The 15,974-nt window shown below is 55.0% G+C and overlaps 1 protein-coding gene across 1 annotated transcript; it reads left to right on the forward strand.

Annotated features, from left to right (window-relative positions):
* Positions 1-4,827: 4,827 nt before the first annotated feature.
* LOC137160180 (olfactory receptor 51I2-like) lies at positions 4,828-5,775 on the forward strand. Its single transcript, XM_067558632.1, has one exon. It carries the CDS (start codon positions 4,828-4,830, stop codon positions 5,773-5,775), a length of 948 nt encoding a protein of 315 aa, XP_067414733.1.
* Positions 5,776-15,974: the final 10,199 nt, after the last annotated feature.

The raw sequence follows: 15,974 nt of genomic DNA on the forward strand, positions 1-15,974 counted from the left end.
CACCCCCACCTGTGGGGTGCAGAAGTAGCCCTACCTACTTAGTTCTAACTACTACTTAGTTAGTAGTCCTAACGCGCAGCTGGGGAAACTAAGGCACAGAGCGAGGAAGTGACTTGCCCAAGGCCACAAAGGAAATCAGTGGCAGAGCCAAGGAAAGACACCGGAGTCCCTGACTCCCTGTGCTTGGACCTCTAGCCATTGCTTCTGCCTCCCTCCCAGTCGCACTGGCTCGGTGGAAGGATGACAGTATCAGTCCTTGTGAAAAGTTCGTGTTGTTTCTATTCCAAAGCCCAGCGGCTATAGTACAGCTCCCCTGTGCGCCCAGTGCTGTACAGACAGCGTGAACAACAGCCGCGCTCCGTCACGGAGCTCACAGTCTTACCCCAAGAGAAGATCTCAGAGCAGGGTGAAACGGAGAAATGAGGGCGTAAGGGCAAGGCAGCTGCACTCAAAACCTGGTTTTCATAGGGTGGCTGTGTGCCCCCGCAGAGATAGCGCGTTGGGGGGTCGGGGGCGAGGGGGGGGCTCATGGAGATAGCTAGGAAACGTGACAGCAATAGCCCTCGCTCACCCACTGCGTTGTCATCATGGCAGCCATGTGGCCAGCTGCTCTGGTGTTATGATCCTGCAGTCTGACCTCCTGCGCATTGCCGGCCACAGGCCCTCCCCCACCCGCTCCTGCAACAGAGCCCTCGCCTCTGGCTGAGTTACTGTTGTCCTCAAACCCTGATTTAAAACTCCACCAGTATCAACCGGCAAGTGCCTCGTGCCCCAGGCGCCAGAGGAAGGGGAAAACCCCCAGGGTCTCTGCCAGTCTGACTGGCGGGAAAACTCCTTCCCGACCCCAGATCTGGGGATCAGTTAGACCCTGAGCAAGTGATTGAGCCCCACCCACCAGACCCCTGCGCAGAACTGCTCTGTAGTAACTCTGCAGAGAACTCCCCATCTCGCGTCCCTTCCCTGCCCACGGGAGCTATTTGCTGCTGGCCGTCGCGGGGGGGCCACATGCCGTTGTAGGCTGCCCCGTTATGTTCTTCTGGCACCTGGAACCTCCTGTTTCCAACCCCTCTGACTTGCTTTTCTTTGACTGGTTCTCTCAAAGGCTGTGAAATAAACCTCAGTTTGGTTTTACTCTGACCCTGTCTAAACGCCTCGTGCGAAGGAGCGTGTTGAACCGAGGTGAGACCCGGGAGCGGGGGAGCCCTGGCAGCGGGGGGGGTTACACGGCAAGTGCCCAGCAGACAAAGCACCGGGCAGCCAAGTGCACCACAATGGGGTGTGTAAATCACTGGCCTGCAGAGAGAACGCACGGAGCCTGGTGCGGTGCGCCTGTTTCCAGTCGTTTGGACTGGAGCATTCCTACAGCCGGGGCATCGTATCCCCGGTGTGGTATAAAACCGACTCGCAGCACCGGCGCAGAGAGTTAGAAACGGACGAGAAATACCCGCCTGCAAAGATTGCCGCATTACACAGCGCCGTTCTTGGAATCCAGAAATCCAGCGCACAGCCGCCAGGACAGAGAGACGAGGCAGGCCGCCCCCTACGGCAGAGAGGCACAACTCACCCCAGCTTGGCTTTGTCGCAGACTGATCTCTGAGCACCCACATGATCGCACCCTCCCCCAGAGCCTCCGAGCTGCCCAGGAAACCCCCCTTGCAACGGGAAGTCCTGGCTTGTACTTTGAACGCCGTGTTCGATACAGCACACTGACCACGTAGGATGTAACTGCACAGAGTTTCAAACTACACCTGGTTTTGGAAATTCCCTGCGTCGCATTCTCCCTAGTGTTTTAAGGGAGCTCATTTTTAGGGATTCTTTGTTAGCTCCCTTGATCCACCCCAGGCTTCGGGTGCTGCAGAGAGAATCAGCTCAGCCCCTGGTGGTCCATAGGGTTACCAGGAAAATTAGAGTTGGAAGGGACCTCAGGAGGTGTCTAGTCCAACCCCCTGCTCAAAGCAGGACTGACCCCAACAAAATCATCCCATCCATGGCTTTGTTAAAACCCGTCCTGGGTAAGACAGGCCAGGGCACATCCTCAGACCATTCCTGCTTGAACCAGAGCAGCTGTTCCTGGAAAACAGCCAGGCTTGATTTTAAAATTGCCTGTGATGGATGACTCCCCCCAGATCACTGATCTCCGGCTGGGCCGCTGCATGGCGCTGCTGGGACCGCGGTGGGCAGGGCTGGCTACATTTGATGGGCGGGATGACGGGTGAGGAATTGTGGGGCAGGCTACCCCAGAATTAGAAGGTGGGTGACAATTTTCCAAAGGTTGAGTTTTGAATTCAGGTTTCTAATAAACCAAACCCCTCGGAAAAGGGAAGATGAAAACGTTGGTCTGTTGATTTCAGATTTTTTTGACCACTGATAGCACTTGTTGAACTTTTAATACTTGTTACAATTAAATAAATAGTAAAAACCCCTGGAATTGTAACGGACTTTCTGCCCAGCTGCTCTCCCCACAGCTGTGCGGCTGGCTGTGTACAGCTGGGACACGAAGAGCTATTTCTTTCAGCTGGTGCAGCTAATGCTCACAAATACACGTAATTCCCTAGACCGTCCAGCTGGCTCGCCCTTCCCAGCAGCACCCCAGCTGCGATTCCCACGTGGCTCCGTGACTGGGGCTGGGAATTGGAGCAGGTGTTATAAAGGCTGACTGTCAGCACTGCAGGTAGGACACACGGGCAGCTGGACATGCAGGCAGGTACGCGGTGTTTTCTCGCTTTGATTCTGCTCTGCGACACTTGGTACAGTTTAGATAAGTTTGTGGCAAGGCAATGCAGCTCAGTTCACTTCCAGAGCCCCATTGTCACTGTGAGATGGCATTGTGTGTCTGACGCTTGTAACGAGGGGCTGGTTTGGGGTCAGCATCTACCTACCAACCGCCATACCTGTCTGTCTGTCTGTCTGTCTATATATCTGTCTATCTATCTGTCTGTCTGTCTATGTCTCTGTCTGTCTGTCTGTCTACCTATCGATCGATCGATCTATCTATCTGTCTATCTATCAATCTATCTATCCCCATACACACCCACTATCTATCGATCTGTCTGTCTGTCTATATATCTGTCTGTCTGTCTATCTATCTAAATGCTTCCCAGAAAATTAACAATGTCTGTTAAGATACATGAAAGAGGGACTCTCCATGGTTAACAACACAAGACTGTCTAGAATCTTATTCATTTTTGGTAGAGGATATAACACCTCATGGTTCAGGTCTTCAGTCAATGTCTTACTATTAGGGATTAATGTGAGACCTTCCTGGGTGGGACGGGGGAAGCGTATCCCACATCTGCCTGGGTTTCTTGCTCTTCCCTTTGGAGCATCCGCTGTTGGCCACAGCCAGAGCAGGGAGATGGATGGAGCACGGGTTGGATCCAGTCTGACTATTCCTAGGTTCATTCTGATTCAAACAGGTCATGCTGCAAAGCACAACCAAGCGCTGATGAGAGTATTGTGACGAAGGCTCTTGCTCTTCATGCTTCTGGGCACACGCTGATTACCGGCTGGGGCGGGAAGAAATCCTGCTTCTCTCCCGTGGCCCAGCGCTGAGTAATGCCATGCGTTCGCTGGGCAGGGGTGCACTTCAGTCAGGGAAAAGACGTGTGTGTGAGAGGAACAGACGCGGACTATCTCCTCTACCGCCCTTCCACTGGTTCAAGCACTGGAATAATTGCCGGTGGGTGGCTACGTGTGTGTTCGTGTGTGGTGGTCAGGGTGACGCTTCCCGTGAAGCAATCAGCGCTGGCCCCTGTCTGAGCAGGATTGTGGACGAGTGTCCCAGTGTGTTAGCGTCCGCGTTTCTCAGTGGACATCTGAAAATGAACCTATTCTCTGTCTCAGTTTCGTACATATTCACCCCAGTCAGAACCAACAGCCTCCTGGATGCACAACATGCACAGCTGGGGAAGCTGAGCTGCTTGGAGGTTTTTCCAACCTGGGCACCAAAAGTCAGGCCCCTGAATTCATATTTTGGCATTTAAATAAGAAGCCTGATCTTCCGAGCTGCTGATATTCAGAAACCAGCGGGAGCTACTCAGCACGCCCTGGCAATCAGGCTGCCTAAACACGGGTTGGGGGCGCTGCCGGGTTGGAGTTTTTTCAGAAGTGGCACAAGAATAAATAGACATTTCCCTTTTCCACCCCGAGTTAGCCAGTGCTATCACATGCCCTGGAGCTGAACAATGCTACGTCGCTATTCTTATACGTCTCCACCAAAGGGTGAGGGCTGCACTCCCAACGCGCCGGAACACAAGTCCTGGAAGTACCGCAAGGGGTTGTTCTGGCTTCCCCAAAAGTGTTGGAGCAGCATTCTGGAGCGTTCCAGCACGCCTTGAGTGCTGGTCCAGACACAACAATTAACTCCTTAGCTGGTCGTGGTTGGTAAACGCTGGCTTTTTAATAGCAACCACTGTATGCTATCTGGGAATTGTCATGGTTTCATCACCATGGAATCTGATCAACTCCCAGCCATTAATGGATGTTTGCTTGCACACCTGTGTGAAGTAAATCGGGATTGTTAGCCGCACTTTCACATGGGAAACTGAGGCACGGAAAGATTAAGTGACTTGCTCAAGTTCCTACAGGAAACCTGTGGAAGAGATGGGAACTGAGCCTGAGTCTGGCCAGCCCAATGCCTTGATTACAAAACTCTCTGTTTTCCCCAACAGGAGAAAAAGAACCCGACTCTTTGGAAGGCATTCGGAGTCGCTGATAAACGGATGTGTTGCCCTGCAGAATCTAATGAGCGCTTTAACTGTCTAGTTCTCGATTAGTGTTTCAGCAAAGGGAGCGTCGAACCCAGATGGGACGCGATACGGGCCCAGCATGTCAGCGGGAGATGCCACCAACCACAGCAGCACTTCAGTGTTCCTCCTGACCGGCATTCCCGGACTGGAGCGTGACTACCGCTGGCTTGCTGCCCCGTGCTCTTTCATGTACGCTGTTGCAATTCTGGGAAACTGCACCATCCTGTGTGTCATAAAAGCAGAGCCGCAGCTCCACCAGCCCATGTACTATTTCCTTTCCATGCTGGCCGCCACCGACGTGGCTCTGGCTCTGTCCACGCTGCCCACAGTGCTGCCTGTGCTTTGGTTCAACGCCCGAGAGATCAGCTTCAGCGCCTGCCTCCTCCAGATGATCTGCATCCACACGTTCTCCTTCATGGAGTCCTCCGTGCTCCTGGCCATGGCCTTCGATCGCTATGTCGCCATCTGTAACCCTCTGAGATACGCCTCTATCCTGACCAGCCCCAGGATCGCAAGAGCAGGGCTGGCGATGGTCTGCAGATCTACCTTCCTGGTGCTCCCGCTAATCTGTCTCTTTATGCTTCTCCCGTTCTGCAGGTCCCATGTGCTCTCCTATTCGTACTGTTTGCATCAGGATGTAATAAGGCTGGCGTGCTCAGACACCACGCTCAATAGCATATATGGCTTGATTTTAGGCCTGCTCATCGGGGCATTAGACCCAGTGCTGATTGTCCTGTCTTACGTTAAGATCATTAAGATGGTCTTAAGCGTCGCGTCCAAGGAGGAGCAGACCAAGGGCCTGAACACCTGTGTCTCACACCTCTGCGCTGTCCTGCTCTTCTACATCCCCATGGTCGGCTGGGCGATCATTCGCAGGTTTGGGGAGAACACTGCTCCTGTCATTCACATTCTCATGGTGAACATCCACCTCTTCCTCCCCCCTGTGCTCAACCCCGTCATCTACAGCGTGAAAACCAAACCGATTCGAGAGGGGATTCGCAGGGTCTTGTGTCAAAAAAAGGCCTGACCCGGGCATCTCCAGTGGCCGAGGTGTTATTCTGTGATATGTATCCGAACTCCTCATCGACTTGTGAGACTGGGCGATAGACAGACAGATAGACAGATAGATGGATGGACAGACAGACGGATAGACGGACGGACAGACAGGCAGATAGATAGATAGACAGATAGATAGACAGATAGGTGTGTGTGGGGACAGACAGATGGAGCTAAGTGCACTTCCCCTGTATGGTAGCAAGTATACATCCTTATAAATCCCTTGGATTTTTCTGCTTCACGTGACTCATTAAACACCAGAATTGTGGCTTACAATGTGAAGTGTTTTCCCCTCCGCCACTGACTGCAGGTGCCAGGCCCGCAAAGGCTTGCACAAGTGTAAGCCAGGTCTGCGTGTCTGCGTGGCGCTCTCCCTGCTCAGCAGCTGAACGGGGGGCACTTTATTGGCATGGGCGTTGTATCTGCATGACTACCAGTGCGTATTTAGCACAACTTAGCGAGGTGCTGAGCACAATGGGAAATGGGTGGCAGGGCTGGCTGTGGGCTACGAACCACGTCTGTGTTAACTGCTGGGGTAATGAAATGTGTCCTTCAGTTGTACGACCAGATGGCAGCAGAACTGTGCTCAGGCTGTTAGGATGAAATCGGCACCTAAACTACACAGAGCTGCACAAGGGTGGCAGACAGATGTTCCAGCCTGGAAAAGGCGGAGCAGTCTTCTCTGGGGATTGCAGTGGCCCTGGCGAAGGGCTGCCCTCCCCTGGCATGGAGTGACTCTCTCCTCCCATTGTTGAAAGGTAGAAGTAATGACTCCTCTGGGAGTCTTTTGTTTCCTGAAGGCAGGGACATTGTCTGTGTGTCAGCAGAAGGTTTACCCAGGAGCTGAAATCACTAAGAGCTGAACCAGTAGAGGGTCTGGGAAACCTTGCCTGACAACTAACAGAGCTGAGTGAGCACCAGGCTACTCTGGTGGGAGGCTGGTACAGTCGGTGCCAGCCCGGTGCAGTCAGCGGGAGCCAGGCACGGTCGGTGCCAGCGGTTGGTGGGAAACAGGCGTGGTCGCTGCCAGCGGTCGGGGACTCGGCGAGGCCCGCAGGCGGGAGCAGACAGCAGCAGAGGGGGCCTGGTCAAGCCCGTGTCGGACAGGCGCGGCATAGGGGATGGAGCCACCCACAAGAGGTGGACATTGCAACCACGCCGGTCAGTGCAGGAGAAGAAGGAAGGGAGGCGAAGGACAGGCCCCGTGCTCTGGGCTGGGTTTGGCTCAGTTCAGTGAGTTCATGAACGCTGTTTGCACTGTTCCCAAACCAGTGCTGTGTTACCTCTCTTGTGCTATTCAAAGGTTTCTTTCTACACTCAGACTCTGTGCTGGCGACAGGGGACGTGTTGCCCTTTGGGGGCGCCCAGGGGACAGGGTGTGATTTCCAGGTGACTGGGTGGGGGCTGGAGCCAGTTTGGTGTTGTGTCATTGACAGGGACCCCTAGACACAGAACCCGGCCCTTGCTGCCGGCTCGGTCTGGCAGAAGGGTTACACCTGGAGTGGGGCCAGACGCCACAAAGGCTCAGCAGTGCACGGTGTCAGAGCCGTGCTGTTGTCGCGGTGCAGTTGCTGCTTTCCCTTCTCCTCTGTGCAGGCCAGCCTCTTCCTGCCCAGCCCCACCCAGCCCAGCTCCGGCTCACAGAGGATAGCGGAGCACAGACACTGCACTGGCTCCAGATAAGGAGCCCCCGAGGAATGCCAGGCAAGCCCCCCCCGGCCTGCTCCTTAGCCATGGGAGGGGGCTGCAGACTTGTTTCCTTCGCTCTGACAAAACAGAACAGGGACTTCCAGCTCCTGCGCGGGTCTCTCCCTGCCCATCACTGGGTTTACTGCCCACGGCTTCCTGGCCCCGCGGCCTTTGTACAGCTGGTGTAAGCACGGGCCGAGTGGCCCTCCCTCCTGCTCAGCCACTGAAAGGGGGTGCGTTAGTGGCAGGGCTTTGTGTTCGCACGGGTGCAAGGAAGCACTGAGCAGAATGTCGCTGTACGTGATAAGCAGACACGGTGCTGAGCATGGTGGAAATGGCTTTGGGCGACAGCCCACGCGTGTGTGAAGCGCTGGGGTAATGAGACCTGGTGCGTCGATTTGTGAAGAGCTGGCAGCAGAACTGGGCCCAGCCTGAGCTCAGGAAAAATTCACCCTGAACTGAACAGAGCACAGCCAGGGTGGTGGGTGATGTTCCCACCTCATCCGGGGGAAGGAGGAGTGAGAAATCGTCTGTTGAGAGTGCACCTGCCCTGGCAAAGGGCGACCCTCAGGCAGGGAGCGACGATCTGCTCCCGTTGTTAGAAGGTGGAATTAATGGTTCCTCTTGGAGTCGTTTGTCTGGTGAAAGCAGGGACGTGGCTCCTCTGGCAGCGGAAGGTTTTCCCAGGAGCTGGCAGCAGAAATTCACTAAGCTGTGTCACTACAGAAAGTGGGGATCCGTGACTGGCAAGCAGCAGAGCGGTGCCGGCAGTGGTGGCACCTGCAGATGGCAGGAGCCAGGAGCAGGGACTGGACGAGGCCTGGAGGTGGCAGGAGGCAGCAGCAGAGGAGGCCTGGTCCAGCCCGTGTCTGGCAGGAGCCTGCAGAGCGGGACTGGCTGAGCCCGACCGAGCGGTGGACACTGCAGCTGCGCCGGTCAGGGCAGGGGCAGCCAGGCGGGCCAGGCGCAGGACGCGCCCTGTGCTCTGGGGTGGGCTTGGCTCGCTGAGTCATGAACTCTGTTTGCCCGGGTTCCAAGCCAGGCTGTGTTACTGCCTTCCTGTTATTAAAGGGTTACTTTCTGCACTCAGACTCTGCTGGAGAGAGGGGAAGTGTTGTCTTTGGGGCGCCCAGGGGACAGGGTGTGATTTCCGGGTGACTGGCTGGGGGCTGGAGCCGGTTTGGCGTTGCATCATTGACAGGGACCCCTCGCTATAGCACCGGCCCTGCCTGCTGCCGGCTCTGCCTGGCTGAAGGGTTACACTCGTTTACTGATTAAAGGCGGGTTGGGTTTTTTTTAAACGAGTTAATGCAACGCCTCGTCCTTGGGTTGCTGCAGGCAGCCGGGTCCACTGGCTCATCTTGAATAAAAAGCCATGCAGAATTGTGCTGGTGGCTGTGTAAAACCCCGGCCCGTGCCTAGCCGCTCAGCGCTGTGCAGTGGCAGGGTCACGCTCTCGGCTGGTTTATGCCAGCGCAATGACCACGCCAGGCCTGGCCGAGGTGAAGTGACACATGGCCCAGGCTGTGCTCAGTGGAGGTTCTCAGCGGGTCAGGGAACAAAGGATTAGACTCCGTCTGCTCTGCCTGGCTGCCTGGCTGTCCGGTGTGTCGTCCTTACAGGAGCTCTCTGTTATGCAGAGCACTGCGCCCTGCAGGAGATGAAAGCTCTGTGACCACCACGCCTTTCCCCTTGAATGAAGGGATTCCTAGCCTGGCTGTAACTCAGCTCCGGGAAGGAAATTAAAGGTAGCATCAAGAGCGCAGCAAAAGGGGCTGTGACCCTGCGCTCCTCACGCAGTGCATGAGTACAGCTCGCCAGCGCTCAGCCCAGGAGGCTGGGCTCTGTGCCGGCCTTCCCCGGGAGCAGCGGCTGCCCTGTGCAGACTGTGGGTACTCAGCATCTCTTCCTTAACTGTGGGGTCCAGGCCAGGACTTCAGCCGACCCTGTGATCTTCCCCTGCGCAGCGCAATCTGCGTAGCCAGGCCGGCAGCTGGAGAGAACCCAGGGCCTGGCTGTGACCAGCAGCCTCAGGAAAGGCTGGCCCAGGAAAGTGTTCGCTAGCCCATTTCACACAGGGCTCATGGTGCAGCCCACACAGCATCTCCCTCCAGAGCCGGGTTAAGTCCCTCCCAGATTCGGATCATGGCATTTTCTGCTGTGATTTTCTTACTAGTTTAGTCTCTCTCTCTTCTGACATGGTGTTGGGGTGTCCAACTCCTGGGTTCTCCATTCTCCTTGCTGGCCATGGCCCAGGGTTCAGGGTTCAGAGAATCCTAGATTAGGGTTGGAAGGGACCTCAGGAGGTGTCTAGCCCTGCCCCACTGCAACTTGAGACCGTTGCTCCTTGTTCTGTCACCTACCCCCACTGGCCCCCTAGCTCCATCCTCCCTGGAACTCCCTTTCAGGTAGTTAAAGGCCGCTATCAAATCCCCCCTCATTCTTCTCTTCTGCAGACTAAACAGGCCTAGTTCCTCAGCCTCTCCTCATAAGTCTTGTGCTCCAGCCCCCTCATCATTTTTGTTGCCCTCCGCTGGACTCTCTCCAACTTGTCCACATCCTTTTTGTAGTGGGGGGCCCAAAACTGGACACAATACTCCAAATGCGGCCTCACCAATGCTGAATAGAGGGAATAATCACTTCCCGCGATCTGCTGGCAATGCTCCTACTAATGCAGCCCAATATGCCATTAGCCTTCTTGACAACCAGGGCACACTGCTGACTCATAGCCAGCTTCTTATCCACTGTTACCCCCAGGTCCTTTTCTGCAGAACTGCTGCCCAGCTCGTCGGTCCCCAGTCTATAGCTGTGCATGGGATTCTTCCTTCCTAAGTGCAGGACTCTGCACTTGTCCTTGTTGAACCTCATCAGATTTCTTTTGGCCCAATCCTCCAGTTTGTTTAGGTCACTGTGTATCCTGTCCCTACCTTCCAGGGTATCTACCACTCCCCCCAGCTTAGTGTCATCCGCAAACTTGCCGAGGGTGCAATCTACCCCATCCTCCAGATCATTAATGAAGATGTTGAACAAAACGGGCCTGGAGCACGCCGCTTGTGACCGGCTGCCAACCAGATATCCAGCCGTTGATCACTACCTGGTCAGGCATGACCTGATTTATTCCCTCTCTAGTCCAAGTGCAATTACATTTCCCATAGCCGGGGGTCCCCTCTCTGTGTGACCCGTCCTCAACCTGCAGTCCTTGCACAGGCAGGGCTCCCATCATCCTGCCTCACAGCCTGGCGCATCTCCAGGGAGCAGATCCCTCCCGGGCCCTGGGGTTGCCATGGGCTGAGCTGCCAGCTGCGGGGCGGGCGCTGTCAAGCTGTAATTGCTTTGTTTTCTGGACATCTCAGAGGTGTCTTGCCTGGCATAAGGCTGCTCTCAGTGTGTGGTGCCCAGCTCTGGATTTATGGCTCTCCTTGGTCCAGCAATGTCAAGAGCTGCTGGTCTTCAGAGCTGTGTGGCCTCGGGCTAGCACGCTGGGTTGGCACTGGGGAGATATGGGTTCTATCCCCCGCTCTGCCGCCAGATTGCTGGGTGACTTTGGGCACGTCACTGCCCCGCCTCTGCCTCAGTTTCCCCCTTTGTGACATGCGCGTGAGGACACCAACCTCCTTTGCAAAGCACTCTGGGAGCTATGGAGGCACAGTGCTGTGTAAAGGCGAGCTCTTCTCATCGCTGGGCCTGACAGGCTGAAATTTGCCCCCTGCGCCACTGACACCTGGAGAGGTTTAAATGGTGTCTAGGTCTGGGCTGGTTCTCAGCACAGGGGTGAATCTCACCTCCGGGCTGTCCAGGCAGTGGGTTGCACTGGTGTGAGTGAGAGAGAATTTAGTTACCCATTGTCTGTGTCGTCGTAAACACTGGAAATTGCCTCGAATGGGAGACAAGGGCTGGGGATCTCGCCGGATAAAGCCGGACAGTCACCTTTCCCCAGGGCCGCCCCGCCTGTCTGGCTGTGCGTGATTGTATTCTTTGCATCACAATAAGGCCTAGAGACGCCAGTCGAGATCAGGGCCCCTTGTGCTGGGTAGTCGACACACACACAGCAAAGAGACAGTCCCTGCCCCTAGGAACTTACATTGTAAGTACATTTTATGCATAATTTTATACTTGGCTATCTATTTATCTGTCTGTCTGTCTATCCTAACGATCCAATGATTTGAAGGGCTCTGATCCCATTAAGAGGATCCTCTCACAGATTCACAGGCTTTTCTGCTGGGTTTGTGTTATTGTTTGGCTGTCATTCCTGATTGACACCGGATCAGTAGAGTCCAGGGGAGCCAGCCCCCTGTCTTTGCTCAGTCACAGCCGTCAAGGACCTGGTCTTTTCTCTCTAGTTTTCACCAAGCCCCGCCACGTAGAACCAGGGCCCGGCTCCGCAAAGGGCCGTAGACATTGCAGTGCTCACTGCCTTGACGCCTGACTTTTAAGCACCTAGAAAGTCCCTGGAATGACACTGGGCTCCCCAAAGCCTGAATGAGGTGCCTGGGCTCCCTCTGCGTCCCAAGGCGCCTGCCTCACCCTGGTTCTCTAAGGGGATGGGCAGAGACAAGCGTCCCACAAGGCAATCCACGGCAGCCCAGACGCTAGCCCCAAGAGGGGTGGGTCCTAGGCCTTGGCCGTCTCATGGAGTTAGACCCCGCCTCTGCTTGGGATCCACCGCCAGGGACGCCTCTCCCGGAGTCAGGCGGCTCCGGCACCGGCATTGTGTCGGGAGAATGCGTTAGAGACCTGCCTCCTTCCACACAAAGCGGCCAGGGGAAGAGGTGATGATGATGGGGCTTACCTTATAACTGTTATCCCTGTGGTCTCACCTGCGATGGACAGGACCCAGGTTCAATCCCCCCCACCCTGCCTGAGGGGGTGAAAAGCTGGGGAACTGGGATTTCCTAGTGCAGAGGTTCTCAAATGCGGGGTTGTGACCCGTTGAGAGGTTATTATGGGGGGTCGCAAGCTATCAGCCCGGTAAGGATGCCCTGGCGTTGGGGGATCATCACTTTCATTGTGGGGTCGTCACAGCCGGAAATATTTTCAAGGGGGTCCTAGCAAAAAACGTTTGAGAACCCTAGTACCTCTGCAGAGAATGCATCAGCCCCCGGGGTCAGTCTCCCACAAAGTGCCAGCAATTGCTCATGTAGAAGCTGTTTCACCATGGCCACAGATGTAAATAATCATTGCCAGTGCTCGTAGGGCCGTGCTGGTCCCAGGCTGTCAGCGAGACGGGCTGGGGTAGGGAATATCCTGTATTGAACCAGCTTGTGTTGGTGAGACAGACGCGCTTTCGGGATCTTCTTCCGGCCCAAAGAGTAAAGAGTCACTGGAAGAGACAGAAAGGGGAGAATGCCAATGACTCCGGGGCCGGCCGGGGCGGGCTCTGTGGTATGAGTTTAGATGGGCCCAGTGAGTCGGTGGGGCTAACGCGATTCTGCCACTGTCCAACAAGGGTAAACAAGGTTCGGGGTTTGATATCGAGAGATCTCAGCCTGCTCAGTCCCATGGCAGACACACCAGGAAAAAGCCTTGTCAGCCTCTTGTTAAGGACACAGAAAGAAGGAAGCACAGTCCAAGCATTTGAAATGTGAAGTATTGAGCCAGGCTCTGGTTTTCACATCCCCCCTCGTTCCCGTTCCCTTTAGCCGGAGAGCGTTTCAGGAGGAAAACCTCCTTGTGTGACAGGCTCTGTCCTTCTAGGGAGAAGAAAAGAAGTTAGCTAGGACGGACTGGAGCCGGCGGTGTCATCTGGGCTCCTCTCTGGCCTGATCTGGTCCAAACATCTCTCAGGATTGAGACGAAGACGGCCCGGGGTCCTAGGAGATGGTGGCTAATTTCCCCCCCAAATGTCTCTTTCTTTGACGACCTACAAAGGCAGCGACGGGCGGAACAGCCCCTGCCCTCATTAGTTACCACCAATTTGGCCTCATTCGCGACACAATTTGGGGGCATTTAATTTCCAGTGCCCCGTGTGTCTTGTTCACCAGGCAGGATCTTTGCACAGTCCTGGAGTTCGATCAGGAAGCACTAACTCAACCCTTCCGTCTCCCTGGCGTACCTTTTCCCACCCACATTTGTTACGACAGGTTGCCGGGACCCCCTGTTTTACCGTGGAGCTCACAAGTGGGGTAAGGGTGTAGGCCCAGTGCGTCTATCAACCCCCACCTGTGCCGTGGGACACCCAGGATCCGGTCCCCCAGCTCGAATGACTGCTTTGTTATTTATACACAGGGGAACAACTTCCCTGGGCGGGAGGCTGAGCGAGCCCTTCTCAGACTGTCCCGTAGCCCCGTGGCTGGGGTGCGCCTCTCGAGCGGTGGGAGACCCCGGAGAAAATCCTTTCTGCCTCTCAGCCCACAGGGGAACCTGAACCTACTTCCTCACATCTCCCGTCGGTGCTCCAGCCACTAGCCTGACAGTTACAGGCTAGGGCCTGGCAGCATCTCGGCCCAGATTTTGAATGGGCCCCAGTCTGGTCGGTGGCCGCTGAGCGCACCTACGGGATGGGGCCCCGTGGGTGAGCGAGGCAGAGCACCGATCTTCCCCTGGTTCGGGGAGAGCCCTGGGGCTTCGGCGGGAGATGTAGGCATCTAGCCGCCTGGAGGGGGGCAGCAACGCCGTGTCCAGAGAGAGAAACAGAGGCTGCGAGGGAACTTTCACAGCATCAGTTTGGGCACTGAGGGAGTTTAGGAGCCTACAGGGGTCGGTGGCAGCTGAGCGGGTGTTTGTGGATCAATTGGGGCCTAAAAAGGCAACTGAGGGGCCTAAATCTGGGATTTGGGTGCGTAGGAGCCTCTGGGGGGTGGGTCTAAAACTCACTCTCCGGTGCGCGGGAAGGCTGAGTGTGAGGAGGTGACACGAATGGCGCAGGAAAGGTCGTCTCGGCTTTGTTTGGGTTTTCTTTCTCCCTTTCTTCTTCTGCTTCCTTCTCTGTCTGAGCTGCAGTATTTTTGGACTGAATTCCTTTCTCGCTCTCTTTTGGGAACGAAAGGAGCATTCACGATTCCTGACGCCTGGGAGTCACTTTGGTTGCCTGAACCACTAGCTGGGCAGAAAAGACAGGGGCTAATTGTCCTGCTTTAACCCTCAACGAGCCTCACCTCGCTTCTGAAAGGAGCAGTCAGGGCCATCCAGGAGCAGATAAAACCAGCCCTCCCGGCGCTGGGAGAGGGGCACTGCAAATGCTAGAAGCTGCTGGCTGCCAGCAAGAGTCATCGGCAAAATAAATATAACGTGTCAAACAGACGTGATTCCTTCTTCTAGGCGATAACAAATCTGGTGGCTAACGGTAACTGGGGAGATGTCAGAGACTTAGACCGTTACAAGGTGTTTGACCTAGTACCACATGACATTCAGATTAATAAACTAGCCCTAGACAGAATTACTGATCTCTGAGCCCTTAGCGACAGCCCTGTGTGTTTGCAGAAAGTGTCCATGTCTCTCCTGCGTCATCTCTCTCCAGATCTGCCTGTCTGCTAGCTAGCCATCCATCCCAGGCATTGACAGGGCGTCAGACCCTATGGAGATCTAGCCATTATCCCTTCTTCTCTGACTAGTTGACGATCATGTTTAAATGTACACAAGTACACTGAGCAGCCAATTCCTCTCTGACTCCGCAGAGAGCCCGGGAGTTCTCCTCTCCCTGTGGGAAAGACCCTTAATCGCTGTTTACTCCTACAGATGGATAACGAACACAGAAGCGCAGAGGTGGAGAGACATTGGCTGGTGTCTCCTGTCTGCAGCCTAGGAACCCCACTGGGATTGCCCAGAGCTATATTATAAACCCGTTTCCACCCTGCTCGAAGCACTTGCCCTGTGTCGGCTCTCGGTGTGGGATGATGTTGCAGATTCTGCTGTGAGAGAGGTGTGGGACACGGCTACCTGACGGGGGGATTCCCAGGGAAGACACTTCCAGCTCACAACTCACAGGTACCTATCGCATGCTCAGAGCGCACTGCTTGACAGACCCCGGGCAAAGTGGGCAGGATGGGGTAGGGAACAAGTCTGTGGTCCTTTGCGCTCGGCACAGCCAGTAAACATCCCTGGCCCTTTCCACGGGTGATGAGTATACTCCAGTATCACTGGCCACAATGCCCCGCTTCGCTATTAAATCGCTATGGCTTGATAAATCCCTGGCTGGGATGGTTTAGCTGAGGTTACTCCCGCTTTGAGCAGGGGGTTGGACTGGACACCTCCTGAGGTCCCTTCCAACTCTACTATTCTATGACTCTATGATACTGGAATATTGCGTCCAGTTTTAGTGTCCACGTTTTAAAAAGGATGTTGAAATATTGCAGAGGATGCAGAAAAGAGCCACAAAAACGATCCAAGGTCTGGAGAAAAAACCTTACGGAATGAGACTGACAGAGCCTAATCTATTTATCTGATCAAAAAGAGAATCTAGAGGAGACTTGATTGTGAAAGTGGTTTCCTGGGGAGAATACTCTGGGGAATAACAGGCTCTTTAACCAAGCGGAGGAAGGCAGA

The sequence above is a fragment of the Emydura macquarii genome, unplaced genomic scaffold, assembly GCF_026122565.2.
Source record: "Emydura macquarii macquarii isolate MOO-44397 ecotype Brisbane River unplaced genomic scaffold, CSIRO-AGI_Emac_v2 contig_2170, whole genome shotgun sequence".
NCBI lineage: Eukaryota > Metazoa > Chordata > Testudines > Chelidae > Emydura > Emydura macquarii.

Coding starts and splice junctions, on each gene's coding strand:
- LOC137160180 (XM_067558632.1), top strand. CDS start 4,828: ATGTCAGCGGGAGATGCCACCAACCACAGCAGCACTTCAGTGTTCCTC.